Raw genomic sequence first — 22687 nt, 5'->3', positions numbered from 1 at the left:
GTGGTGTTTTTTTTTTTTATCATCAGTAAGTGCAGAAACAGCTGAGGTCTTACCACAGAAAACAGCAATGTCACATTTGAGGAAGTGTACCGATGGCATGTTTAAAATGGCTGATCTGTATACAGGCTGGCTATAAATGGAAACAGGCGAAGGAGCTAACCTGGCCCACTGACAGAACTCAGAGCAGTGAAGACTGGCATAACCTCAAGAGTGATCCGTCCCAAAGAACACCCAGGTTTGATCTCAAGAGTGATCCGCCCCAAATAACATCCATGTCTGATTTCAAGAGTGATCCGCCCCAAATCACATCCATGTTTGATGCCAGTGGCTGTCCTAAAGGAAACGTATCAGCCACTGTGGAACAGGGTCACATGAGTAGACAGACCTTGTACCTGCATGGTGTAACTGGCCCTCAGAACAAGACAAACATCAAATAAAACTAATCCAACAACTCTTTATTATTCAAGCTATTTGTCCTGATTATTTTACTCAGCCTCTGTCCAGCTGTGTGTGGAATAATGGGAGACTAGCCCCCCACATGTACAACTGAACGAGAATAAAGGGTCAAGCCATCACCAAGACATCGACACAAGAATTCGATTTTTCCGCTGGCTACCGCACAGCTGTGCACACCAGCACATCTCAACTGACAAGGACGGTGTTAATCAGGTGCCTCGTTTCCCTCACTTCCAAAAGCACAGGGAGTTAAGAGTCACTCTCATAGAATAACACTTCTGGGAAACGCATCCAGGGTCCACACAGGAAGGTGATCAACGCATCACTTTTGGAGGCACGCTGGATGTCAGGGATGCCGTTCTGGGGTGCGTTTCCCAAAACCATAGTTGCTAACTAAGTTAACAACCTTGTTGGTTGCAATGCAATTTCCCATTGCCAGCCAACTAAGTTGCTAACAGGTTAGCTGCTATGGTTTTGGGAAACACACCCCTGCTTCTGCACACAGATGGCCACAGTAATATCCTGAAGAGACCAATAGTTATTAGGTCTCTGGCTTTAGCACATCTGCTTCAAAGACAAAATAAGCTCTCTGTGTGCCAATCTAGCTACTGTAGATGACAAAACGCTTCCTTGCATTAAGCGCAGAACTTGTAATTGGAGCACCCTAAAATGACTAGACTAGAACAGCCAACTGTCAATACTGGGCTAGAGAACAGATTTATGTGCTCAAAGACAGTTCTTCTGATGCATCTAAAGACTTTATATCCTGCTACTCAACACCCAGCACTTTGCTCTCATTTCAATGGTCTTACAAAAGCTAATTTAATAACCAGGCAACATCTATTTTCTAATCTAATACCATTATCAAGATCCAAAGCATAACATTGTTGGGTCAATGCACTAACTAAGGCACTGCCAAATAATAGCTTTAGTTCATGCACAAGACACTTTGCTCACTGACTAACTGACTGACTGCACTTTGCCCAGTGTTTAAATTAGGGCTCCAAATCAATTTTTCTAAATCTACTGGTCAAAAGTTTGGGGTCACTTAGAAATTTCCATTCCACTCCATTATAGACAGAATACCAGCGGAGATCAGTTGCATTGTTTTTTAAATCAGGGAAGCAGTTCTCAGATTACATTATGTGCACTGCTTACATAATTGCAAAAGGGTTCTCGTCTGTTGTAGAAAGAAATGGCTGATCTTTAATATAATAATATTGACCAATATCAGCAACCATTCATCCAAAGGAGCATGCTGTTTAATAATCTGCTATCATTTTAAAAGGCTAACTGAGAAAACATTTAAGAACCCTTTTACAATTATGTAAGATCATAATGTAATCTGAAACCTGCTGCCCTGATTAAAACAATGCAACTGATCTCAGCTAGTATTCTTTCTATAATGGAGTGGAATCGACATTTCTAAGTGACCCAAACTTTTGACCGGTAGTGTGTGTGTGTGTGTGTATGTATGTATTTATACATCATTAGACAAAATAGGCAACACCTAAATACACACATTAGATATAATAGATAATAGATGATATTTCTGATTCAATTATTTTAAATTATTTTAGTTACATAACTTTACCAACATCTATTAACAGTGGCTACATTACAATGACAATTTTTTGTTAAGTGCTGAAGCAAAGTTACTATACATGTAGTGCATTCAGGATGAAGCTGTAGACTCATAAGAAGTACTACACTGGATTTCACTAGTCTATTTCCTTTTTCATTAAGCCTGACATGAAACCATGCATGTGCTAGAATGCAGCATGAAAAAGTTTGCAGTGAAGATTATTATTGTTTAGCACAATTTCTTTTCTCAAAATAAAAGCCCAACACTGCCCATTCATTTGTTTTGCAGGAAATAGTTTCCTCATGTGATTCAAGACTGCTAAATATGCCACATGCGGATTCCCTCACCCCATGAATAAGTGTACTGTTGAACATTTTTGAAGTGCTTACTTCATGTTTTTGTGTTGAATTATCAGCCATTAAAGCAGGGCACCATGACTTCACAGAGAGGCACGTTCAAACAACTGAGAGTGCCCACTAAGAGGCCATCACCTGAGCTCAGGCGGTCAGCTTGCACAGAGAGATGGACGAGCCGGCCGAGAAGATCCAGAAGGCTGGGTACACGGCCTCCTGGAAGGGGAAGACGAACGTGTGGAAGGGGTAGGCGCGGTCTGCTATCGTGTAGAAGGTGGCGGTGCCGCTGTCGCAGTCCAGCAGCACGCCCACACGGCTGGGGTTGGGGTTGTGCAGCACCGTCTCGGTGCTGTTGTGCCACGCCGACAGCTTGACGTTGAACCACTCCACGCACCAGGACTGGGCGTTGCGGCCCAGGCGGCTGCTGGGGCCCTTGCGGTCGACCGAGGCGTAGGCAAGGCCCAGGCCGCAGAAGTTGTTGCTGCTCATCTTCACCTCCCAGTAGTGGCGGCCCTGCGCGAAGCCCTTAGCGCACAGCACCTGCGAGCACACGCCGAAACGCTGGGGTCCGTCGGGGTACTGGCACGGCTCCTCGGCCACCGACGCTTTGGTGAAGTCCTCTGTGAGGGCGATGCGCTTGTGGGCCGTTTTGGGGTCCAGCTTGAGAACGGTGCCAACTGCAGAGCCAGCAAGATAGAGGGGGGGGGTTAGTGAACAACTACTGAGCCCTCAGAGGTTGAAATTTGCTTCTCTGTGCCGTTTTCCATGATAGCACACAACTGGCATACACTGGCACACACAACTGGCATACTATAAGTATAGTCTTCTCAACTTACATTGAAGGAGGTCATTCCTTTTCACAGCAGATGAGACATCACGAGGAAGTGTCACACCTTGTGTATCTGCTGCAGAGAGAATAACAACAGTCAAGAAACCCCATAAAAGACCTTTTACAATAGTCTGTAAACTAAACATGGTCAGGGTCAACTTTTCAGCCACCTCAAGTGAGCTTTGCACAATGGAAGCATGACTGTCAGAACTCTGAACAACACAGTCTGAATGGTGTAACTACAGCAGAACAAAACTGTTTGATTAATGGCTAAGAAATCACTTCACAGTTCACACACTGCTGCTTTAGTGTTTTTTTTGGCAAAAGTCTACCAACTAGACATCCGTTATTCCAGATAAACTGGTTCAACCCTAGATTCAGGAAATAAAAACAGCTGACCATTTGAACTGTTGTGGGAAAGTGATAGAATTGTTTGCATCAATAGAACTACTGTAGACAACAATAGATGAAAGTGCCACATTGTTAAAAAAAAAACTAATTCAGGTGTACAAGACCATAATGCTTGAAAAAGAGATTGATAAAATTTGACATTGCAAGGGTCGGACATACCATCATTAGCAGGTGGACCTTTACAGAATTCACTTGGGTTCTTGGGGAACCCACCGGCAGGTTTGGAAGGCTTCTTTCCATGATCTACAGGTAGTAGAGGGACACACGCATCAATCAGACCCAAATCTCTCATGGTTCAGCCTGATCCACAAAGCTGTTTAATCATGTCAGGGTTCCCACTCTAAGTCCCAAGTAAAATTCCCTGGTGTTGCTTTTCAGTGTTTGAGTATCTCATTAATGAAACACACATTTCTGCACATCCAACTTCCTGACTACATGGGTGGTTCTCTAATAAAGACCGAAAGTGCCAAATCCACTGTGCTAGTGAGGGCTTTCCCTGAGGCAGACATGTAACTATGTGATATGTGTAGCCTATGTCCACGGTTGTCAAACTGGGGTACGCGTACCCCCAGTGGTACGCGGACTGATTTCAGGGGGTACGCTAAAAAAGATCTAAGTCATATGCCTTTTCAAACGTTTTCTCTATCCCACGTTGGTAACTTAACTTCCGCATTTGCACTGCGCATTAAAAACTTATTTTCTCCGCATTAACAAAATAGTCGAGAGTGGAGACAGAGGGTAAAACAGCGTTTCTCAAACTGTGGGTCGCGTAGACATGCCAGGTGGGGCACGAACTGACGTGAAAAACAAGAGTTTTTTTTATTTATTTTTTTTATCTGTAGCCTAGGGCCAGGTAGCACCCGATGCGCAATGGACGCACGGTGTTATTCATAGGGAAGCGCTCGTGGTCAAGGCAGCTTAGTTAGTCCCGACCTGAATGAGATTTTGAACGAGGTTGTGAGTGGTGAATTTCATCAAGACCCGGCCCTTAAAAGCTTGTCTATTCTCGCACTTTGAGGAGATGGGAGCTGACCAAAAGGCTGTACTGTTTCACAGCGAGGCAAGGTGGCTTTCCCGAGGTAAAGTGCTGTCGCGTGTTTGAGCTCCGAGTCGCCTCTTCTTGGAGGAAGAGCACATGTTTGAATCTGCAAGCACGTTCACTAATGAACATTTCTTCACAAAGCTGGCCTATCTTAGCGATATATTTGGAAAGCTCCATGAGTTAAATCTCCAGTTACAAGGCAAAGACAAGCACCTAGCAGATAAGATCACTGCATTCAACAAGACGATTGTGTGTGAGGTTAGGTGCAGATCTATTTAAAATCATTATATTCAGCACATTTGTAGGCCTATCATATGTTGACTATTGATGATATTTGTACGTTTATGATCCTATTCACTATTCGACAAAATTTATAAAAATAAATATTAACAAAACAATTAAAAAAAAAAAGAAAAACTTGTTAACAATTGGTGGTGTTGGGGGTACTCCGGAAGATCATAATGTCTCAGGGGGTACATGCCTGTTAAAAGTTTGGGAACCACTGGCCTGTGTGATATGTGTAGTCTATGTGATATGGATAGCCTATGTGATATGTATAGCCTGTGTGATATGGATATTCTGCAGAGAATAGTGCTGACATATAAACAACATCATAGTGCTGATGCTGCCTCCAATAGCAGGAAAGACTAAGGGATGCATGAGCCATTGTGCTCAATCCTCGAGTTGTCTATCTCTGCTGGAAACTATAGCACGATGGTCATGGGATTTTAATTCATGAAGTGAATCCATGTATTGTCATATGTATTGCCGTAATGGTTTTATTTAGAAACAATGTGTGTAATGAACGACTATAAGTTGGGGCCAGAGGACTTTGGGTTTGGTGCTGGAACTCCGTTTCTGGCAATCGTGATTTCCATCCCCAGTCGTAATTAGAGATGGTACCTTAAACTACTCACAACACAGATTGCCAGACTTACCTTTGTCACGTTGACGGTCTGATTCTGCAAAATGTCCAAAGAAAAAGAATCATTTAAGAAAGCATTAAGTATGAATAATTATAGACAGAATGGTGTACAAGATGCTGAGGTCTTACTGTCTCCCTTTTGGTCCTTTTGGCCCTTCGTGTGTTCTGGCTTCTTGTCTGAACGAGCAAGAAAGGAGTCAGACGGTGATTAATGTGAATCTGGTTATGTGATGACAAGAGAAAACCAACCATCCTTAAAACATGCCAATTTATACAGCATCTCATGAGCTGCTGACAACCATCCCTGCTGGTTAATTACTCCCATTTCATAGAACTATTTAAATGATCTGACTCCTGCTCCTCTCAGGCCCTTTTGTCAGCCATTCTAACATGTACACACTGAATGGTGGTGCATGGTGGCTTTCTTTTTTCATAACATACTTGAATGCGCTGGTTTCAATTTCTGTCCACCTGGTCTGAGGGGAGCGCCCGGACTGGGTGATCTGATGTTCCTGGAAGGGAAATCTGAGGAGACGAACGAGTAGGACAGTGAATGTAGGACCCACCACAACTGATTTTCATCAATAACTTGCATCAGCTTCCATGTACATTCGCAATGTACATTCTAACATTCTCCACAAAGTGCTGTTACAATATTAGCATGCAATTGGTTACTGCATTGATTTAACCCACTGTATGAGGTAAAGAGGTTCTGCAGTGTATTAAAATAAGGTGTTATCTATGTAAAACTTAAAATGAAAACTATTTCGATTGCAGTTCTTGGTTACAAAGAGACATAAGAGAAAGTACTCACTCATGTCACGGGGCATGCGCGTCACATCTGGTATAACGCCCATAAGAGGGGCCATATCTGGGAACTGACAGCTGCCTGAGGCACCTGAGGGGAAGAAGAGCCATTAGCCGATCATGAAACAAAAACTAGATCTAAAACAGACCTAAAACTTCTGTCTAATATTATGCCTGCCATAAATCAGAGGGTAATCACACAGCAAAATCACCAGATTTGACCAGTCATCTCAAAAGCGCAATCAGTGGGTTACAGAGCTTTTCACATGAGAAGCGCTACACGCTAGTATTCAATTCATTTTCAATGAGAAGCGGGCAGGCAAAACACACAGGTAAGTGATTGGAGTGGCCCGCCTCCCAGATAAAAAAATGGGACAGGAGGGTGTGAGACAGAGAATGGTGGCCGCTTTCCATCTGAAAAGCCCAGAAAAGTATAAATAAAATTAAAATATCAGAAAAGATATCCAACATTCTGATTTTTCCCCCCAAATAAAAATACATAACATGAATGGGAGCATAGTTCACCTTGACAGGGTTCACCAAGAACCTGTTTCTCAAAATCTGTCAAATGGAATATTAGAATGTGTAAAGGCATGCAGAATATGGCGTCACATGCTGTTCCATTGACATCTGAAGTAGAAATGTATACACTCGCACACACACCTGGTTTAAGAAGTGAGATTCGGTTTTCTACTGGTGCACTCAGAACTTTATTCAGTAGCTCCTTCACAGCAACAGCAGAGGAGTGATAGGCCATCACAGCTTTGGAGTCCAAGTTTATACGGGGGCAGTAGGGGTCAAATTTGGCATTGGGAGGCAGTTGGACTGAAGCCTATGAAAAAAAGATGGTTTAAATAATATGTAAAAAAAAAAAAAAAAAACCACATCTCACACACTACAATTTCATGGCTACATTATATTACATTATTCCACTGCTTGGTTGAATTTCCCATTGTCCTACGTAATTGAGAACGACCATTAATCGTATGTTATTTGCACACCTTTGAAGAAGATCCATTTTTTTGGCCGTATCACACTTGTATATTAATTCACCGAACTCGTTGTGAAGTTTAAATGAACGGTCACGTTGCATCCGAGCTGTAAAATGCAGACGTTCAGAACATGGCAACATTGTAGCATATGACGGAGGTGGCTTTTAGCTAGATGGATGACAGCAGGCTAAGTAAAATAGCGATGTTTCAAAGCTGAAGTTCATCAGAATCTTGGGACACGCCCGCTTGACAACGGGAGAGATAGAACTAACGACTGGCCTTTGGCCGTAGCAACCATCCATTTTGAACTAGTAACGGTAGTTTGTCCTGCAAGTTGAGAAATTAGTTGATATGTCTCGGAAGAAAGTAGTTCTACAAACAAGACAGTTTAAACAAGACAGCGATTAAAACTTTTAAATTGTAACGGGAAATACGCAAGTGGCAACAGTGGAATAAGCGGGATAATGGACTCCACGGTGGTCTGTTCACAGAAGTTAATGCACTTACAAGGTTTAAACACCGCGTCAGGGCCGTTTTACAACCTCGACCGTGCATTAACTTCTGTGAACAGACCACCGTGGAGTCCATTATCCCTTACTACAAATCACAAATGAGTATAATTTCTCAACTGATTTGATGCCACATATACATACTGTAGGTGGGTTGAACCCAGACAAACATGTAAGCAAATTTGAATTTGCTCTGCAGGCCCATCTGGAGACTCATTGCTGAAGCAGATTTTTTTAATCAAACCAAAAAAATAGGAACTAATCACAACCGCTTATCCGGCATGGAGCGGGGTTTATATGGTGACAGACAGAGGGGTATAGTTAGCAGTGCAATGGCATCAGTGTTATGGTCAAGTATTTTCTTTGGAATTGAGTAAACAACTGCATTTAAAAGCTTAGTTTACAAAAAGAGATGTGTTTGCCATACTCCCAAAAAGAATGGGTCATGAATGGGAGTATAATGTACCAGTTTAAGTTTAATTACAATTGGAAATCGGAAGTGAATTAAGTGTCCAAACCCATTCTCAATCTGACTTGAGATTTGAGAAGCGGTCAGGTGTTAGCCAGTCTTGCATACCTGCAGGAAGGACAACGAATCTGCTTTTGACAGAAGGCCGTTGAGCTCTGCTTTGGTTTGGTTCATCTTCTCCACATTCTGGCCAAACTTCTTTGATAGAGACTGGAGCTTGGTCTGACCACTCTCCAAGTCCTTATCCACAGCTTTCAGGGCATTCCGCTCGTCCATGTCGATCAGATTCCTTATGAACTGATACTCTGAGCTCACCTCAGTCTTACGAGCAACCGCATCATCCTAGACAAAACAATTTCAGTTTACTGGCAGGTGGATTTTGTTTATCTTTGAACATAAACAGGTCTGGAAATTGAAAAGTGTAAAAATGTAAAAGGCTAGAAGCTAAATATTGAATTGCCCACAATATAAGGCTACTTGTTAATTCCATAGACTGTATATATAGAACTGGACAGTGTGGCTGCATCAAAGATTGTTAAGGCGGAGCAAGATACTTCGTCGTAGTTCATGTCTATGGGCGCGAAATGGGGATCGAATCCTGTCTGCATAAAGAGGCGTGTCGATGACGTATTGACGAGCGTAAGTTGCAACCGGCCAACAGCAGCGGCAAAAATAACCGGCGCACACCTGATATAAGGTTGATTTTCTCCAGACTGGATTGCTCAAAAATGCTAAAAATGTACCTGAAATGTTCAGAAGGGTTTGAGGATCATGAAAATGTGCCCGAAATTCACATTCCTAACTCTATAGAATCAAGACCTTAGCATATGTGGTGAAATTCTGAGCTATGCCCATAGACCTCAATGGAGCAGTCGCTGCCTCTGCTCTGCATAAAGGGGGATTTTGACCCCCCCCCTCGTGCGATCCGGGTTCCCGGAAGTGGCTCCTGATGAAATATCTTGCTCCGCCTTAACAATCTTTGGCTGCATTCTACAGTGTTCTATGGAATTGAAGCCGCCGAGGCGACGCCATCTTGGAAAATTTGGAGCCAATTTGAAGTGCGGCTGCGCGCAGCAAAAGTTGAAGCATCGCGAGTGAAGAGGAGTCAGCGGTCAGGCAACGCCCACTCAGTTGCCACTCAGCGAGTTAAACCGCCCCTTGTCAAGTGAAACCCGCCCCTTCTCCTTTCCACAACGCAGGTCGACTCGGTATGAAGGCTAGCTGGCTGGATGAATTTTGCGGCTGCGAGTTAGCTAAACAGTACAAACAACAATCGGTTTGTTCTTGTCTGGTAAGTGTTGCGTGTCAACTGAAAAGTTTTTTTGTTTGTCTATTGGTGTTCTTAAATACGTCTAAGAGAGCTTATTATGTTGATGTTGACTGTGACAATTTAGTATGGTGAATACTAATGAGCTAACAACAGAAATACGGACAGCGAATTAGATGCTAACGTTAGCAGCTACATTAACGTTACCGTTAACGGGAGGCTGTTAGTCGTTGAAGTGAAGATTAGCACACAGCTCCCGTAACAGTCGATGCATGATATACTTGGTTTTATTAGTTGTTGCTGTTTTCAAATATCTCAATCTTAATGTATGCCATCTCAACATGGAGTAACCATTGACAGTACATGGGGATTAATAACACTAGACAGTCAGTACAGTATATGATGTGATAAAGCAACGCAAGTTAACGTAATGTGAAGCATGGACCTCATCAACCAGTCATGTTAATGTAACTACTAGCCAGTTTGCCAGCGTTGCATTTTTTCTAACGTTAACGACCGACACCTCTGTTAGAGCTACTTCTGTGATGGTAGGTCGGTAGCATAGACTGTAAAAAAATAGATCGGTAGTTGTAGACCGCATAAGTGAATGATCGATAAATGAAACGCCTGCATTAAACACTACGCCAAGAACCAGTCACTTCCCAGGGATATCGGTGAACATTTGAGAAAGACCTTAGTTTGTCATCTAACGTCCATGATCAGTCATACTGATAACGTTATTTTTCAAGCTGACGAAGTTAATAACATTCACACCGCGATATATTTAAATGTGTAGTTAACATTAGGTAGGCTGTAAAGTTTATTGCACACACATATTTAATTAATTGGTATTACTAGTGGTGTTGAGTGCCTGATTAGATGCTTTGTAATGTTGTAAAATTGTCTGACTAACTTTATTGTAACTTTCCTTTTTGCAGATAAGATATGGGTGATGGCTGAATGTACTGGAGGTGGCGGCAAGGTGGTCTCCATGATCTACATTAGTCTGCAAGCAAGGGAATGCCTACGTGAAGTGGTTTGGCTGGAGTGGTCTGAGGTGGCATGTCCTCCCCCTTTCTCCAAGTCCCCTGACATCCATCTCCCTGACATCATCACCCACCGTCACTGGATCAACATGAAGCCCCTTATACATGGGACATGGCACAGCACCACTACGTTCTGAAAACACATGACTTTCAATAACTTGCGTGGCACCAAGAAAAGTCTGCCGCTGCTCTGAACCTTCTGTTAATGTGACATCATTCATACTAGAGTCTGTACACATCCCTTTGTTTCTATTTTCTTTACTGATGTCACCCAAACTTCAACTTTCTGTATGCTCCTGAACTCACACAAATTGTAAATTGCAATGCGCCATTTAACCAGTGGTGTAGTCTAGTTAGTTAGTTGTAGTGGTGGGTATACTGTGAGCAACCCCAAATGTTATTAAATACGTATCCTTGCCTATTTTAAATGGGTATACTGAGATGATGCTCTTTAAATGGGTTTACTGTGTAGTCCTGTGCATCACGTAGACTATACCATACCACGGTCATTTAACTGCCTTGGTATTTAAGTCAGAGGCCATTGCTTAGTATTTAACTGTAGCCTACACAAAGATGTAGACGTTACTAAAATAATAATTATTTGTTGATACTAAATCAATATTGAAGGTTTTTTTTATTTCTTTTGTGTGATATATCATTCAGAATGCTGTAACATGACTGGTCTTCAATCAGCCAAAGAGGACACATCGTAACTCCTCTCCTAGTTACTCTCCATTGGCTCCCTACAGTAGCCAGAATTAAATTTAAATCTCTCACTTTGGCCTATAGGACACTGACTGGATCTGCGCCTTGTTATTTTAATTCAATGATCAAGATATACATCCATTTTCATTATAGGCTGTTGATTAATTTGACATTTTTTATTATTGATATTCTCTTTAATGTAGTCTTACCATGTTTTTGATATTATTGATTGAATGGGCATTATTATTTATTATTGCTTTCCCCCCTCATTGGTTATTTCATTAGGCTATTGATTGATCCCTGTTTTAAGTATTATATTGTTTTGTATTTGTTAAGGGTAACCATAACCATCATCATCATAATGTGGTATTTTCTTATGCACTTGAAACAAAGAATAAAAATGTTTCTTTAAACGTAGTACCACTTTAAACACATCACACACTGAACAGCAAAGTAGCTTCCTGATTATGTGTAAAATGTTTACAGAGTATTCTGATGTAGTAGGTCCATGTTCTCATATTTTTACAGCCGACATGAAGGCTGCAGTATTACATTTTTGATTTATAATGGAGCACCCTCTCTGGTGAAAGACTAGCAAGCCTGTGGTAGAGGCATACGATTACAGACATATTGAGAGAGCCTATCAATGAGTTGTCACAGTTTTCAATTTAGGCGTTATTATTTTGAAATGGGGTGCGCCTATGGGAGGATTTACACATCACTGGGAATACCTGATCAAATCATATCAATGCAAAATGCTTCTCCAGCAGTGCAATCGCAGGTAACAACGATACCTTAACTCAGCATTTTCAGATACCGCTGTTATGAGCATACTAAGCAAATTGTCCATTTGTAACTTTGAATCCTACCTCACGTTAAGCTATGGTCCAATAATGTGTTCACTAAAACACAAGTAAAGTTATTTGTCGGGCTGATTCATAAATGGGCATACCGAGGTTGTCGATCTAGCAGGCTAGGTGGCGTTTATTGCCATTCGCAAAACTAAGCAAGAGTTAACGTTAATGAAACATCGCCTTCTCCAGTGACAAAGTGTATTCAAATGAAGTTGCAACGATGATGGCGGCAATCTCTGGTTACGTTAAACCATTTGAAACAAGTAGGACTGTAAATTATGGGGACTATGGCTAACGTCACTTCGGATCAATATAGCAGAGCCCTTTTACTTTACCCATCAACTGGCTAATGCTAGCATGATGTAGCATGCTATGAGCTAATATACTTAGCATCTACGAAAGAACAGCACATATCTTTTTTCACAAAGAATCTGTAACAACTAACAACGATGTCTCTTACAAACAACTACACAATGTATGACTATCAATATGTATTTAGTCAGACTGTGATAAGATATAGCCTAATGATAATGACAGCAACACTTATTTAGGTTAGATTATGTGTCGAAAATCAGGTGTCGTTAAAATAAGTGGCGATGGCGTGGTAGTGTCTGCAGCCTAGACGGTAAAACATAATGGACAAAGCGTCGTGTCTGCAGCCAGCCAGCTGTCAATCATAGGTGTAAACACGCCCTTTTTAGATTTGTTAATATAACATTAAAAAAAATAATTTCAGCGAGAAAAGAAAAAATGTGTGTATTGAAGCATCTTGAAAACTATTTTTTCGAATAAAAAGTTGAGACAAAAATAGTTTTAGGTGAGAAAAGTGACACGGAAAGTTGGCTACTTGGCCATTGAAATACATGGGGATGGGCGGAGTTACACATTGTACTGCAGCCAGCCACCAGGGGGCTCTGGACTAACGCTCGCATCACTCTTAACAGACGGCACACTGTCCAGTTCTATATACAGTCTATGGTTAATTCAGCAAATTAGGAAACCTCAGCGCTATAATGTATTTTAACTTACCTCGTGAAGTTATAATAATGAAGTCTCAAACTACGGACTAACGCTACAGGAGGTGGATAGCCTACTCCCAGATGACAAGTAAGGTAGTCTGAACCAAAGACTGCAGCGCTGCCAGCTGAATTTACACTGCCTGCCACGCAGCTGCGCGCAATCAGGAATTATTAACCCTGCCTGAACTCAGAGACCACTGCAGATTTTTCTGATGTCATCCTACAATTGCCGAGTGACATTCAAATTCAAATTTGCAGTGATGTTTTATCCTAGACAAAATAATCCCACAATTTTCTAGCAGGTGGATTTTGTTTATCTTTAAACATACTGTATACATTCGTCTGGTCAGTATTGACTTACCTCTAGCTGCAACTGTTGCTGCCTCATTTGGGCCATAACAATGTTGTTCTTCTCAATCTTTCGATCCAGTTGACTCAACATACCCCTCATCTCAGTCTAGGAATGAACAGAGAAATGCAACATCATATACACTTATTTACCTTGTTATTCATGGTGTGTGGCCTTATCAGCCTTACACAAATGGAATATGCATTAGTTGCAAACATGCTTATGTAGCTTAGATGTTTCAACAGAGACACTTCAATTGTGTGTGCTTGAATTTGAAGTGAGTGAAATTATGTAAATATAGAAACATTTTGCCATGTTCTCAACAGAGACACTTCAATTGTGTGTGCTTGAATTTGAAGTGAGTGAAATTATGTAAATATAGAAACATTTTGCCATGTTCATGTGAAATCCAAGGTGTTGTACCACACCAGTTCTAGTTATATGAAGCTTGATGCTTGAAAGTTGCAAGTATCATCATTTCACTTGAGAAGGGCCCTACAGTAGACTATACTTCACTTGGCTTTTAGGCTACTGCATCCTTAAACTCAAAATAGAAGATTCGCCTTGTATTTTCTATTTTATTTTAATTAACCATAAGCGACAGACCTCTTTCTGTGTCCGTCTGTCCTGTGGGGTGGTGTAGTCGCAACCTCGATGCACCTGCTGCAGGCAGCTGCTGCAGATGCTGCACTCATGTTTCTTGCAGTAGAACTCCATGATCTTGCAATGGTCCTGGCAAATCCGCTCCTGCAGGTCTCCTAAAGGATCGGTCAGTTGGTGCGCGCGGAAAATAGGATTTTCCTCGTGCGGCTTCACATGTTCTATACAGAACGAGGCCATGCATGTAAGGCAGGTTTTAAATGCTTTCACTTCCATGCATGTGTCACATTTGGTAACTTGTGGTTCTTTCATCGTGACTAGTGTTTCCATGGACCCCGATGACGAGGACTTCATTTTGAAGGTGTTAGCAACAGTGCTTAGGACTGTGTTTTTCTTTAGCTCGGGCTTGCTAGGGTAGTGGTGCCTGCACTGAGGGCAGAATAGGAGGAAACTTTCTTTCCAGGTCTCATCCAAACAGCCTTGACAGAAGTTATGACCACAGGGGAGAGTGACGGGGTTTTCAAAAGTACACAAGCAGATACTGCATGTGAGCTCTTCCTCCAGGCTGAGCAGAGACGGCATATCGTCAGCCATTGTTGTGCGCGTGCTGTCTTCAGTGCGTGCGTGCGTCTGAACGTAAAGACAGAAACGAAACTTAACTCAAAAACGAAACTTAACTGAACGATAAGATATTAGCTACGGAAGTGACAGAGTTATAGCTTTGATTATATGGAGAAAAACATTAACAAAATAGATATACATAACAAAATTCCAACACGACTGAAATAATAGCCCAAGTAACCTCCCTTAAATTCTAAATAACGAATATCAAACTAACGTTAACGTTATCCCAAACGGAATCATTCACGTCAAGCTAGAAGCTAAATATTGAATTGCCCACAACATCAGGCTTCTACTTGTTAATTCAGCAAATTAGGAAACATCAGCGCCATTATGTATTTTAACTTACCTCGTGAAGTTATAATAATGAAATCTCAAACTACGGACTAACGCTACAGGAGGTGGATAGCCTACTCCCAGATGACAAGTAAGGTAGTCTGAACCAAAGATTCTGCAGCGCTGCTAGCTGAATTTACACTGCCTGCCACGCAGCTGCGCGCAATCAGGAATTATTAACCCTGCCTGAACTCAGGGCGCGTGCTTGATTTGGATACAGAGCGCCACGGAGTGTAATAGATACACAATGTTGAGCAACCAGAGTTGAACAGTTCATACACAGGGATAATTCAACGTGTTTTACATGAACAAAACCCAAGAATACTAGATAATAGTAAATAAAAGCGTATTAGGGCAATAGTTGTAGGATGGATTTCAGCTTTTCTGGCGTTTGAATGAATCTTATTCTGCCAATAAGTGAATTAGCCTGAAAAAGGGCCACGTGAGGAATATAGCCAATCATCACATCATGATAATATCAGATCTCTAGAGCTGACATACTCACTATATAGAACCTGATGAACTGAAGGTAGGTTACTCAAGGTTGTGGGGTCAAATGTCAAGATTGCATGGGTCATGACTCATGCGCAAAAATGCAGTGTTTGCATATCTCCCAAGCAATTTGAAGGATCTTCTATAGTTTTGTCCTCTCTTAGGGGTTTCAGAGGACTGAACTGGGCTCTCCCGCCTGTATGTTCCGGGTCTTAAGCCCATCAGTTTATTCTGAAACAGAATGAAGACTGCTCCTCTTTATTACCTTCTGTTGGCTTAGTTCCCATCACCGTCCCCACTATTACGGCCACAATAATTCCAGCATGGGTGAGCCATTCAGTACACTCTCAGAGGTGAAACAGACACATCCACAGACTTTAATATGGACCATTAGATGTGACAGTCTAGTTTATTAAATGTAGTGGTGCTCACTCATTGCTGTCCCTGTTGTACCTTGGGCTGTTTTCCCTCTCTCAGTGGGTGGGTGACACAAGCACTCAAATCATGTCACCTTCACCGCCCACAACATCTTCTCCAAAATCATATCAGCCACCATCTATTCACGACATACCCTCAGTGCCCTTGGCTTCTCAAACAGAGAGAAAAAGAGAATTGGGATGGCTTATCGGGTTAGTTTAGTCATTGAAACTAAATGGTTATACTTCTCCCCTTCAGTATATGCAGGGTTCGTACGGGTGCTTGAAATCCTTGAAAATGCTTGAATTTTAATGTTGCGTTTTCAAGTTTTGAAAAGTGCTTGCATTTTGGATAAAGTGCTTGAAAATACTTAAAATTGTAAGTGTATTTCTTTTGACACAAATAGCTATCTGACAGAATAGTTAGCTTATTAGATACAGAACGTCGGAGAGTTTAAAATTAAAACTTCTCCGCCATGGTCCTCGGTTGCGCACCGATCTGCGTAGGCTATGTGACTGATCTGTAAAGGTGTTTGAGTCGTGACTCACTCGGATCTTTTACCCGTGTCTTTAAATTAACCCATGAGTCGCGAGTCTCTAGTATCATTAACTCGGATCAGTTGAGTCCTACTACAATTCAATCTAAAACAATAAACAGCGCCACACACAAACCTCTTGCTACATTAGCTAGCCTCTTAGCCCTAGCCATCATAGATGCCAAAAATGTAACAATTTCGTAGGCAACCACAACTCCACAAATCAACTCAAGCAACTGAGTGAGCAGGCAGTCCGAGATAACTGGTTAACTTCCCGCAGAGCCGGAAACATTGCAGACTCGCAGACCATGGGACTCAGATTGGAGCGGCTGAGTAGCAATCCGGGTTAGTCGGATCAGCCGGCCGGTTAGGCTACGTTGAGTACGAGTCAGTCGAATCAGCCGGCTACGTTGTCATGAGTGGATCTGCGAGAGCGAGTAGGCTAGCTCCTCCTTGAGGTGAAAAGCAATTCCACAACAAACGCCATTCTTTCACTTCTGAAATAACATTCAATGTTCTGCATGTAGCCTAGACATAATTAGATTTGGTGTATAGATGTAGCATATTAAAATGCAATTAGGTCGTGCAGACAGTCCGAACTGCACGCTCATGGAGCTGCTTGAGTATCTACCCGGGTCAGTTGAATCAGCCGGGCAGGCCGGTTACGTTGTTATGAGTGCGAGTCAGCCGAATCAGCCGGCTACGTTGTCATATATGTACTATAAAATGCAATTAGGTCGCAAAGACAGTCCGAAACATTGCAAGCTCTGTATGGAGTTGCTTGAGTAGGCTAGCCTACCTGAGTCAGTCGGATCAGCGGGGCGGGCCGGTTACGTTATGTTGTTATGAGTGCGAGTCAGCCGAATCAGCCGGCTACGTTGTCATGAGTGGACCTTTAGAGGAGCGAGTAACTCCTCGTCAAGGTGAAAAGCAAATCCACAACAAAAGCCATGCTTTCACTTCTGAAATAACATATGTTCTGCACGCATAGCCTACTTTAAAATGCAATTAGGTCGCGAAGACAGTCCGAAACATTGCAAGCTCTGTATAGAGAGTAGGCTAGCCTACCTGGGTCAGTCGGATCAGCCAGGCGGTCCGGTTACGTTGTTGTTATGAGTGCGAGTCAGCCGAATCAGCCGGCTACGTTGTCATGAGTGGATCTTTAGAGGAGCGAGTAAATCCTCGTCAAGGTTAAAAGAAAATCCACAACAAAAGCCATGCTTTCACTTCTGAAATAACATATATTCTGCACGCATAGCCTACTTTAAAATGCAATTAGGTCGCGAAGACAGTCTGAAACATTGCAAGCTCTGTATGGAGTTGCTTGAGTAGGCTAGCCTACCTGGGTCATTTGGATCAGCCGGGCGGACCGGTTACGTTATGTTGTTATGAGTGCGAGTCAGTCGAATCAGCCGGCTACATTGTCATGAGTGGATCTGTAGACGAGCGAGTAGCCTAATTTCTACTCGTGTCAAGGTGATAATAATGATAGGCCTAATGAGAATAGTAGTAGTAGTAGTAGTAGTAATAATAATAATAATAATAACAATAATAATAATGAATTCACTGCAGGGCATTTCTACGTTCCTGTTTTTATGTTTGTGAAAGTCAATTGCTTAGGCTAGGTTAAGACAATAAATAAACAGTCTGGCTCAAACTGCTTTCTTTCCCGTGAGTGGGTGGAGGTTTTGATGCTATTATATTAGGCTATTTTATATTATATTATATTATATTATATTATATTATATTATATTAGGCTACCTAACAGTATAGCTATGATTACTAATAATATTAGTTGCCTAGTATTAGCAGCCTATTAGAATAGATTCCTAGTAGCCTACTATTAGTATATAGTAGTGGTAATAAACATTGTAGCAGAGTAGCATTAGACCTAGGCAAACTTTTCTAATGTTAACAAAACAACAACAAATAATTCATTATTATAATATAGGCTACCCTCTCTGTCAATAAGATCAAAGTTTCTGAACATGAGCACCAAAAAGATGAACAATGTTTGGATGCACTTTGACCAGGAGAGCAAAACTCTAAAGGCTAAATGCAAGTACTGCAAACTGCTTGAACGTAGGACTGAATTTCTTTGCGATTTAGCAATACTGACTCAAGTGACTCATTCAACCCGGATCAGTTTAGTGAGTGACTCAGAATAACCCGGATCCTTAAAAGGAATCGAGTTTGACAGGCCTACTGATCTGCCAGTCTGTTTTCATGCGTGACAACGCCCCCCTGCACACAGTCGGAGATGACCATCAACATGAAGTGAGGTTGGCGTTTCAATGAGCGTTGGTTAGAAAACAGCTATTTCGGACTGCTGAACAGAAATCATGTAGGTGCATTGCTAGCTAGGTCGCCATTAAAGCTAACATATTATTGAATAGGCTACTTAGCTCCAATCATTGGAAGACAAGGAAAAAGTTAGGTTGAAGAGGGAGACGAAACTTTATAGCATGTGAATGCAAAACCGCACCAGTCATGTCTATGGCCGTATCTACCATAGAGGTCACCTTTCTTTCTTCAAATTTCGTTTTATTCATTAACTAAAAATAGCCTACAAGACAATTATCCTTGCATCAACGCAGCGTCACGCAACTCGTAGTTGTAGATATACCTCTGACATGTCAAAACGAAAGTAGAGTTGACTGCTATCGCGGAGCTATGTCCTAACTAACGACGCAACACAGTGTCTCACGCAGCTCAAATAAACTTCAATACCCACAAAACCATTGTCCAAAATAAATAATCGTCCGACCTGAACAAAGGCTGACTTCAAGGCCTACTCAAAATGTTATGCTGAAATTCAGTGGAGTTGCAGCTAGCTAACCTGCACTGATAGTAGCCTGGATAGTAGATAATAGTAGATATTTATACGGATTATCTAAGCATGATATTGATTATCGGTCAGTTATTTACACAGGAGACGGGAGAAGGGAAATCAGGCAGAAAGGTGGAAATGAGGAGAAAGAGTTAGGAGAAGGGAGGGAAATAATAGGCAAAGGGCCCTCACAAGTGAGTGAGAGACAATATGTGACACTCACTGTGTCAGAAGGTACAAGCTCCGCAGCCTATGACCCTGCAATGTATAAATGCAACATTCACTACTCTAATGAGGAGAAGCAGAGCATTCTTAAATAAAGATGGAGCAGAGATCAGTATAAATATCCTCAAAACCAATTGGAGAAAATGCTCTTGAAATATACAGGTGCATCTAAAAAAGTGGAATATTGTAGCCTGGGTGTTCCCATGCTGCCTTGCGCGCGATTTGATTCACGCTGCTAAGGCAGCCTGGAGACCATGGAGCAAATTTTCGCCTGAGATAGGGAACCAATCACAGAACAGGGGGGAAAGCAAGACGATGATGAGCAATGCACAGACGCATTTGATAGACATCCGCATATATAGGCTACTTTGCTCTTTTATAAATGTACCATATGCCTAATAGGCTGTATTTCTAAGTGTGATTTATGCTATAATGTATAAATTATATTTATGTAAATGTATCTATTAGTTTCTGCAATATTCACCATAAGTCATAATTTAAGGGGTTATTTTTTAAAAATTTTTCTTCCTTGGGGGCATGCCCCCCGACCCCCATAGTATTTCGCGGGGGACAACATTTCTATCAACACCCATGACCTCGGTATTTGAATCCTGGCTTGGTCATGTCAAACTTCAGCTCAGTTTTGTGGTTTAATGCTTATAGGCCCTACAAGTGGAAAGACATTAAAACACCATGCATATGTGCATATCGTGCCTTTTGGCAAGAAGTTAAATTTATCCAATTATATGACAACTCAGTCATCTTTACGTCACCCAATGTCACATCTCCGCATTGCTAGCCTACTGGTTGGTAGCTCATGATAACAAATGTAGGCCTGTCTGCATGCTGTTGTAGGCAAGAAAGAGACATAATCAGTCTTGACTGTCATGAAAGAGCAGCCTTAACATTAGTTTGAGTTCATATATTCAGCAAAGAATAGTTATTTGTTGAGTGATTATTTTCTTTTCTTATTTTATTTATTTTTTTAATGTTTTTGTTTTTTTTTTGGTATATTGACTCAGCCAGTTAGATAGCAAGCAAAGTCTACTTCCAGACAGGTGACACATTTTTAAGTTTTCCTTTCATTTCTTTTCCTGCTATTAAGAAACACAATTTTGTCTGTTAAAACCATCTTTAAATGATAAAAAAGTGAAAATCATTTTGAGTTAGTATATTCGTATAATGTCATTTGCCACCGCTGTAAAGTGCTGGAAAAGCTTGAAAATTGACCTGGAAAGTGCTTGAAAAGTGCTTGAATTTGATCTTGGAATAGGTGTACGAACCCTGTGATAAGGTCACCACCAGGGTACTTCCCCATCAGTTAGGAGACTCATGCACTCATGCTTTTCACTGGGTTAAAAGCACTCTGCAATAGTACTGTCTGATGATAAATCATCCTTCCCATTTTCTCAGTAGACGCAAATCAGATGTGTTGGTTGCATTTCCTATTAAAATAAGACATTCATCGAGAGAAGAATATAGGAGTTAGTAAATCATTAACATTAACAACAAAATTACAGTTCACAATGTCTAGACTCTGCTGGCTAATAAGTACTTGACAATATGATTTAGAATAGGACCCTGGTGTGGACACCTCTAATGATGATGTGTGTGTGTTTGCCATGCACATGCACGTGCACATGCAAACACTAGGTGGTGCTGTCTAGTAGCAAATAGTGGAAAGGGAGGAAATGGTAACATGCAAAGACCTATTATATCTCTAGCGTCAAGTCAAGTGTTGTGTGTACTATGTCCCTATAGAGTTCTGGTTTCTTCGTACTTTCCTTTAGCCATACACACATCTACATTTGCTTCTGCAAATGCAAATTCTAGCGTGTACTGCTTTGCCGTTACACAAGAGTGCTCTTCTGTCCGTGGCCACAGGACATTCTCATGTGAAGGCTCTGTTAAAAAATTCACCAGGTTTGAAACGTAAACCAGAGACTGCCCCTGGGGAGGTAGTAGTGCACCTTCTACAGTTTCATTCTCATGCAGATACCAATTCTGATTTTGTATAGAGACCTGAATTCATTTGTATGAAACTCTTAATACAGTATCCACCAGTGTGCAGTAGGCCTAAGTGTTTGGTTTTTGAAGTGTGGCAAAATGTGATGGTGTAAATGAAGTTCATTTAGGTAACATTTTGGTTAATTTATGAAATATTTGCCACATATTGCAGAGCTTGTTGCATAATGTAAGAGGACAAATTGACATGGCAGCATGACAAGAAAGACCTAGTAAAGTTCCATTAGCATTTTCTGCTTAGCTTAGCATTAAGGCCCCGACAGGATATATTGTCATGCCAGAAAATAAATGCATATAGGCTATCAAGATCGGGTCCTGTTTCTAAGAAGTAAAGTAGCTCTGTAGCTGCTTGTGTGGGGCTGATACTGTTGTTATCGCGTCTTTGGCCCAAGGCCAACCTGCACCCCTGATGTATTATTGATCGCCTCCACTCACCTGACTAAGCCTGCACTTCAGCACAGAGAGAAATTGGTCTCAAGGATGTGTGGAGGGGGCACCTCAGCACAGGCCCTCTCTACAGAAAGACCAGGCTCACAGAAGTGTGGAGGGGTTCTGCCTACTGGACTGGGCTGTGAGGATACTATGACTCTGTTTTTCGGTGTGTAGGGTCTGTGTTTGGGAGGAGGAGGAGTGTGGTGTTGGGCAATTCGGCATTTTGAGATATTTCTGAAGCTCCATCTGGCCCACAGGAGGTGACAGATCCCGTGTGCTGGGCGCCGTGGGAGGAGAGGTGAGAAGCAGCTCGTTACAGGCACATGGAGAGAGAGGAAATTAACATTCTCTCTTTCGCACACACACACACACACACACACACACACACACTAATTCCAGAGAAACACTATGATGCTTGGTAGTAAGATAAATGTGGTTGGTGTGCGTGTGTGTGTATGGCGGGACCAGGCTATTCCAAGGAATGCCATGAGAGAGTTGGCAGATGGAGAACATGAGTACAGCTTACAGAGTGAAGTGGGGAGGTTGAGAGTCTGTG

General features: G+C 41.8%; 1 protein-coding gene across 3 annotated transcripts; it reads right to left on the bottom strand.

Moving 5' to 3' along the window:
* Positions 1-1872: 1872 nt before the first annotated feature.
* On the bottom strand, positions 1873-15328 carry trim25 (tripartite motif containing 25). Of its 3 annotated transcripts, XM_048248467.1 has the most exons (14): positions 15189-15328; positions 14225-14848; positions 13631-13726; positions 8487-8720; positions 7072-7240; positions 6934-6969; positions 6739-6822; positions 6416-6499; positions 6043-6126; positions 5731-5778; positions 5615-5638; positions 3794-3877; positions 3231-3299; positions 1873-3071 (listed from the first exon to the last, which is right to left on the bottom strand). In XM_048248467.1, exons 2-14 carry the CDS (start codon positions 14810-14812, stop codon positions 2539-2541), a joined length of 2133 nt encoding a protein of 710 aa, XP_048104424.1. In that variant the 5' UTR covers positions 14813-14848; positions 15189-15328; the 3' UTR covers positions 1873-2538. The 3 variants fall into 3 exon arrangements, with proteins under 3 accessions (XP_048104424.1, XP_048104425.1, XP_048104426.1); XM_048248468.1 differs by lacking the exon at positions 6739-6822; XM_048248469.1 differs by lacking the exons at positions 6739-6822; positions 6934-6969 and having other exon boundaries at positions 15189-15327.
* Positions 15329-22687: the final 7359 nt, after the last annotated feature.

The sequence above is a fragment of the Alosa alosa genome, chromosome 7, assembly GCF_017589495.1.
Source record: "Alosa alosa isolate M-15738 ecotype Scorff River chromosome 7, AALO_Geno_1.1, whole genome shotgun sequence".
NCBI classification, from domain to species: Eukaryota; Metazoa; Chordata; class Actinopteri; order Clupeiformes; family Clupeidae; genus Alosa; species Alosa alosa.
This window is presented reverse-complemented; position numbering and strand designations above follow the sequence as displayed.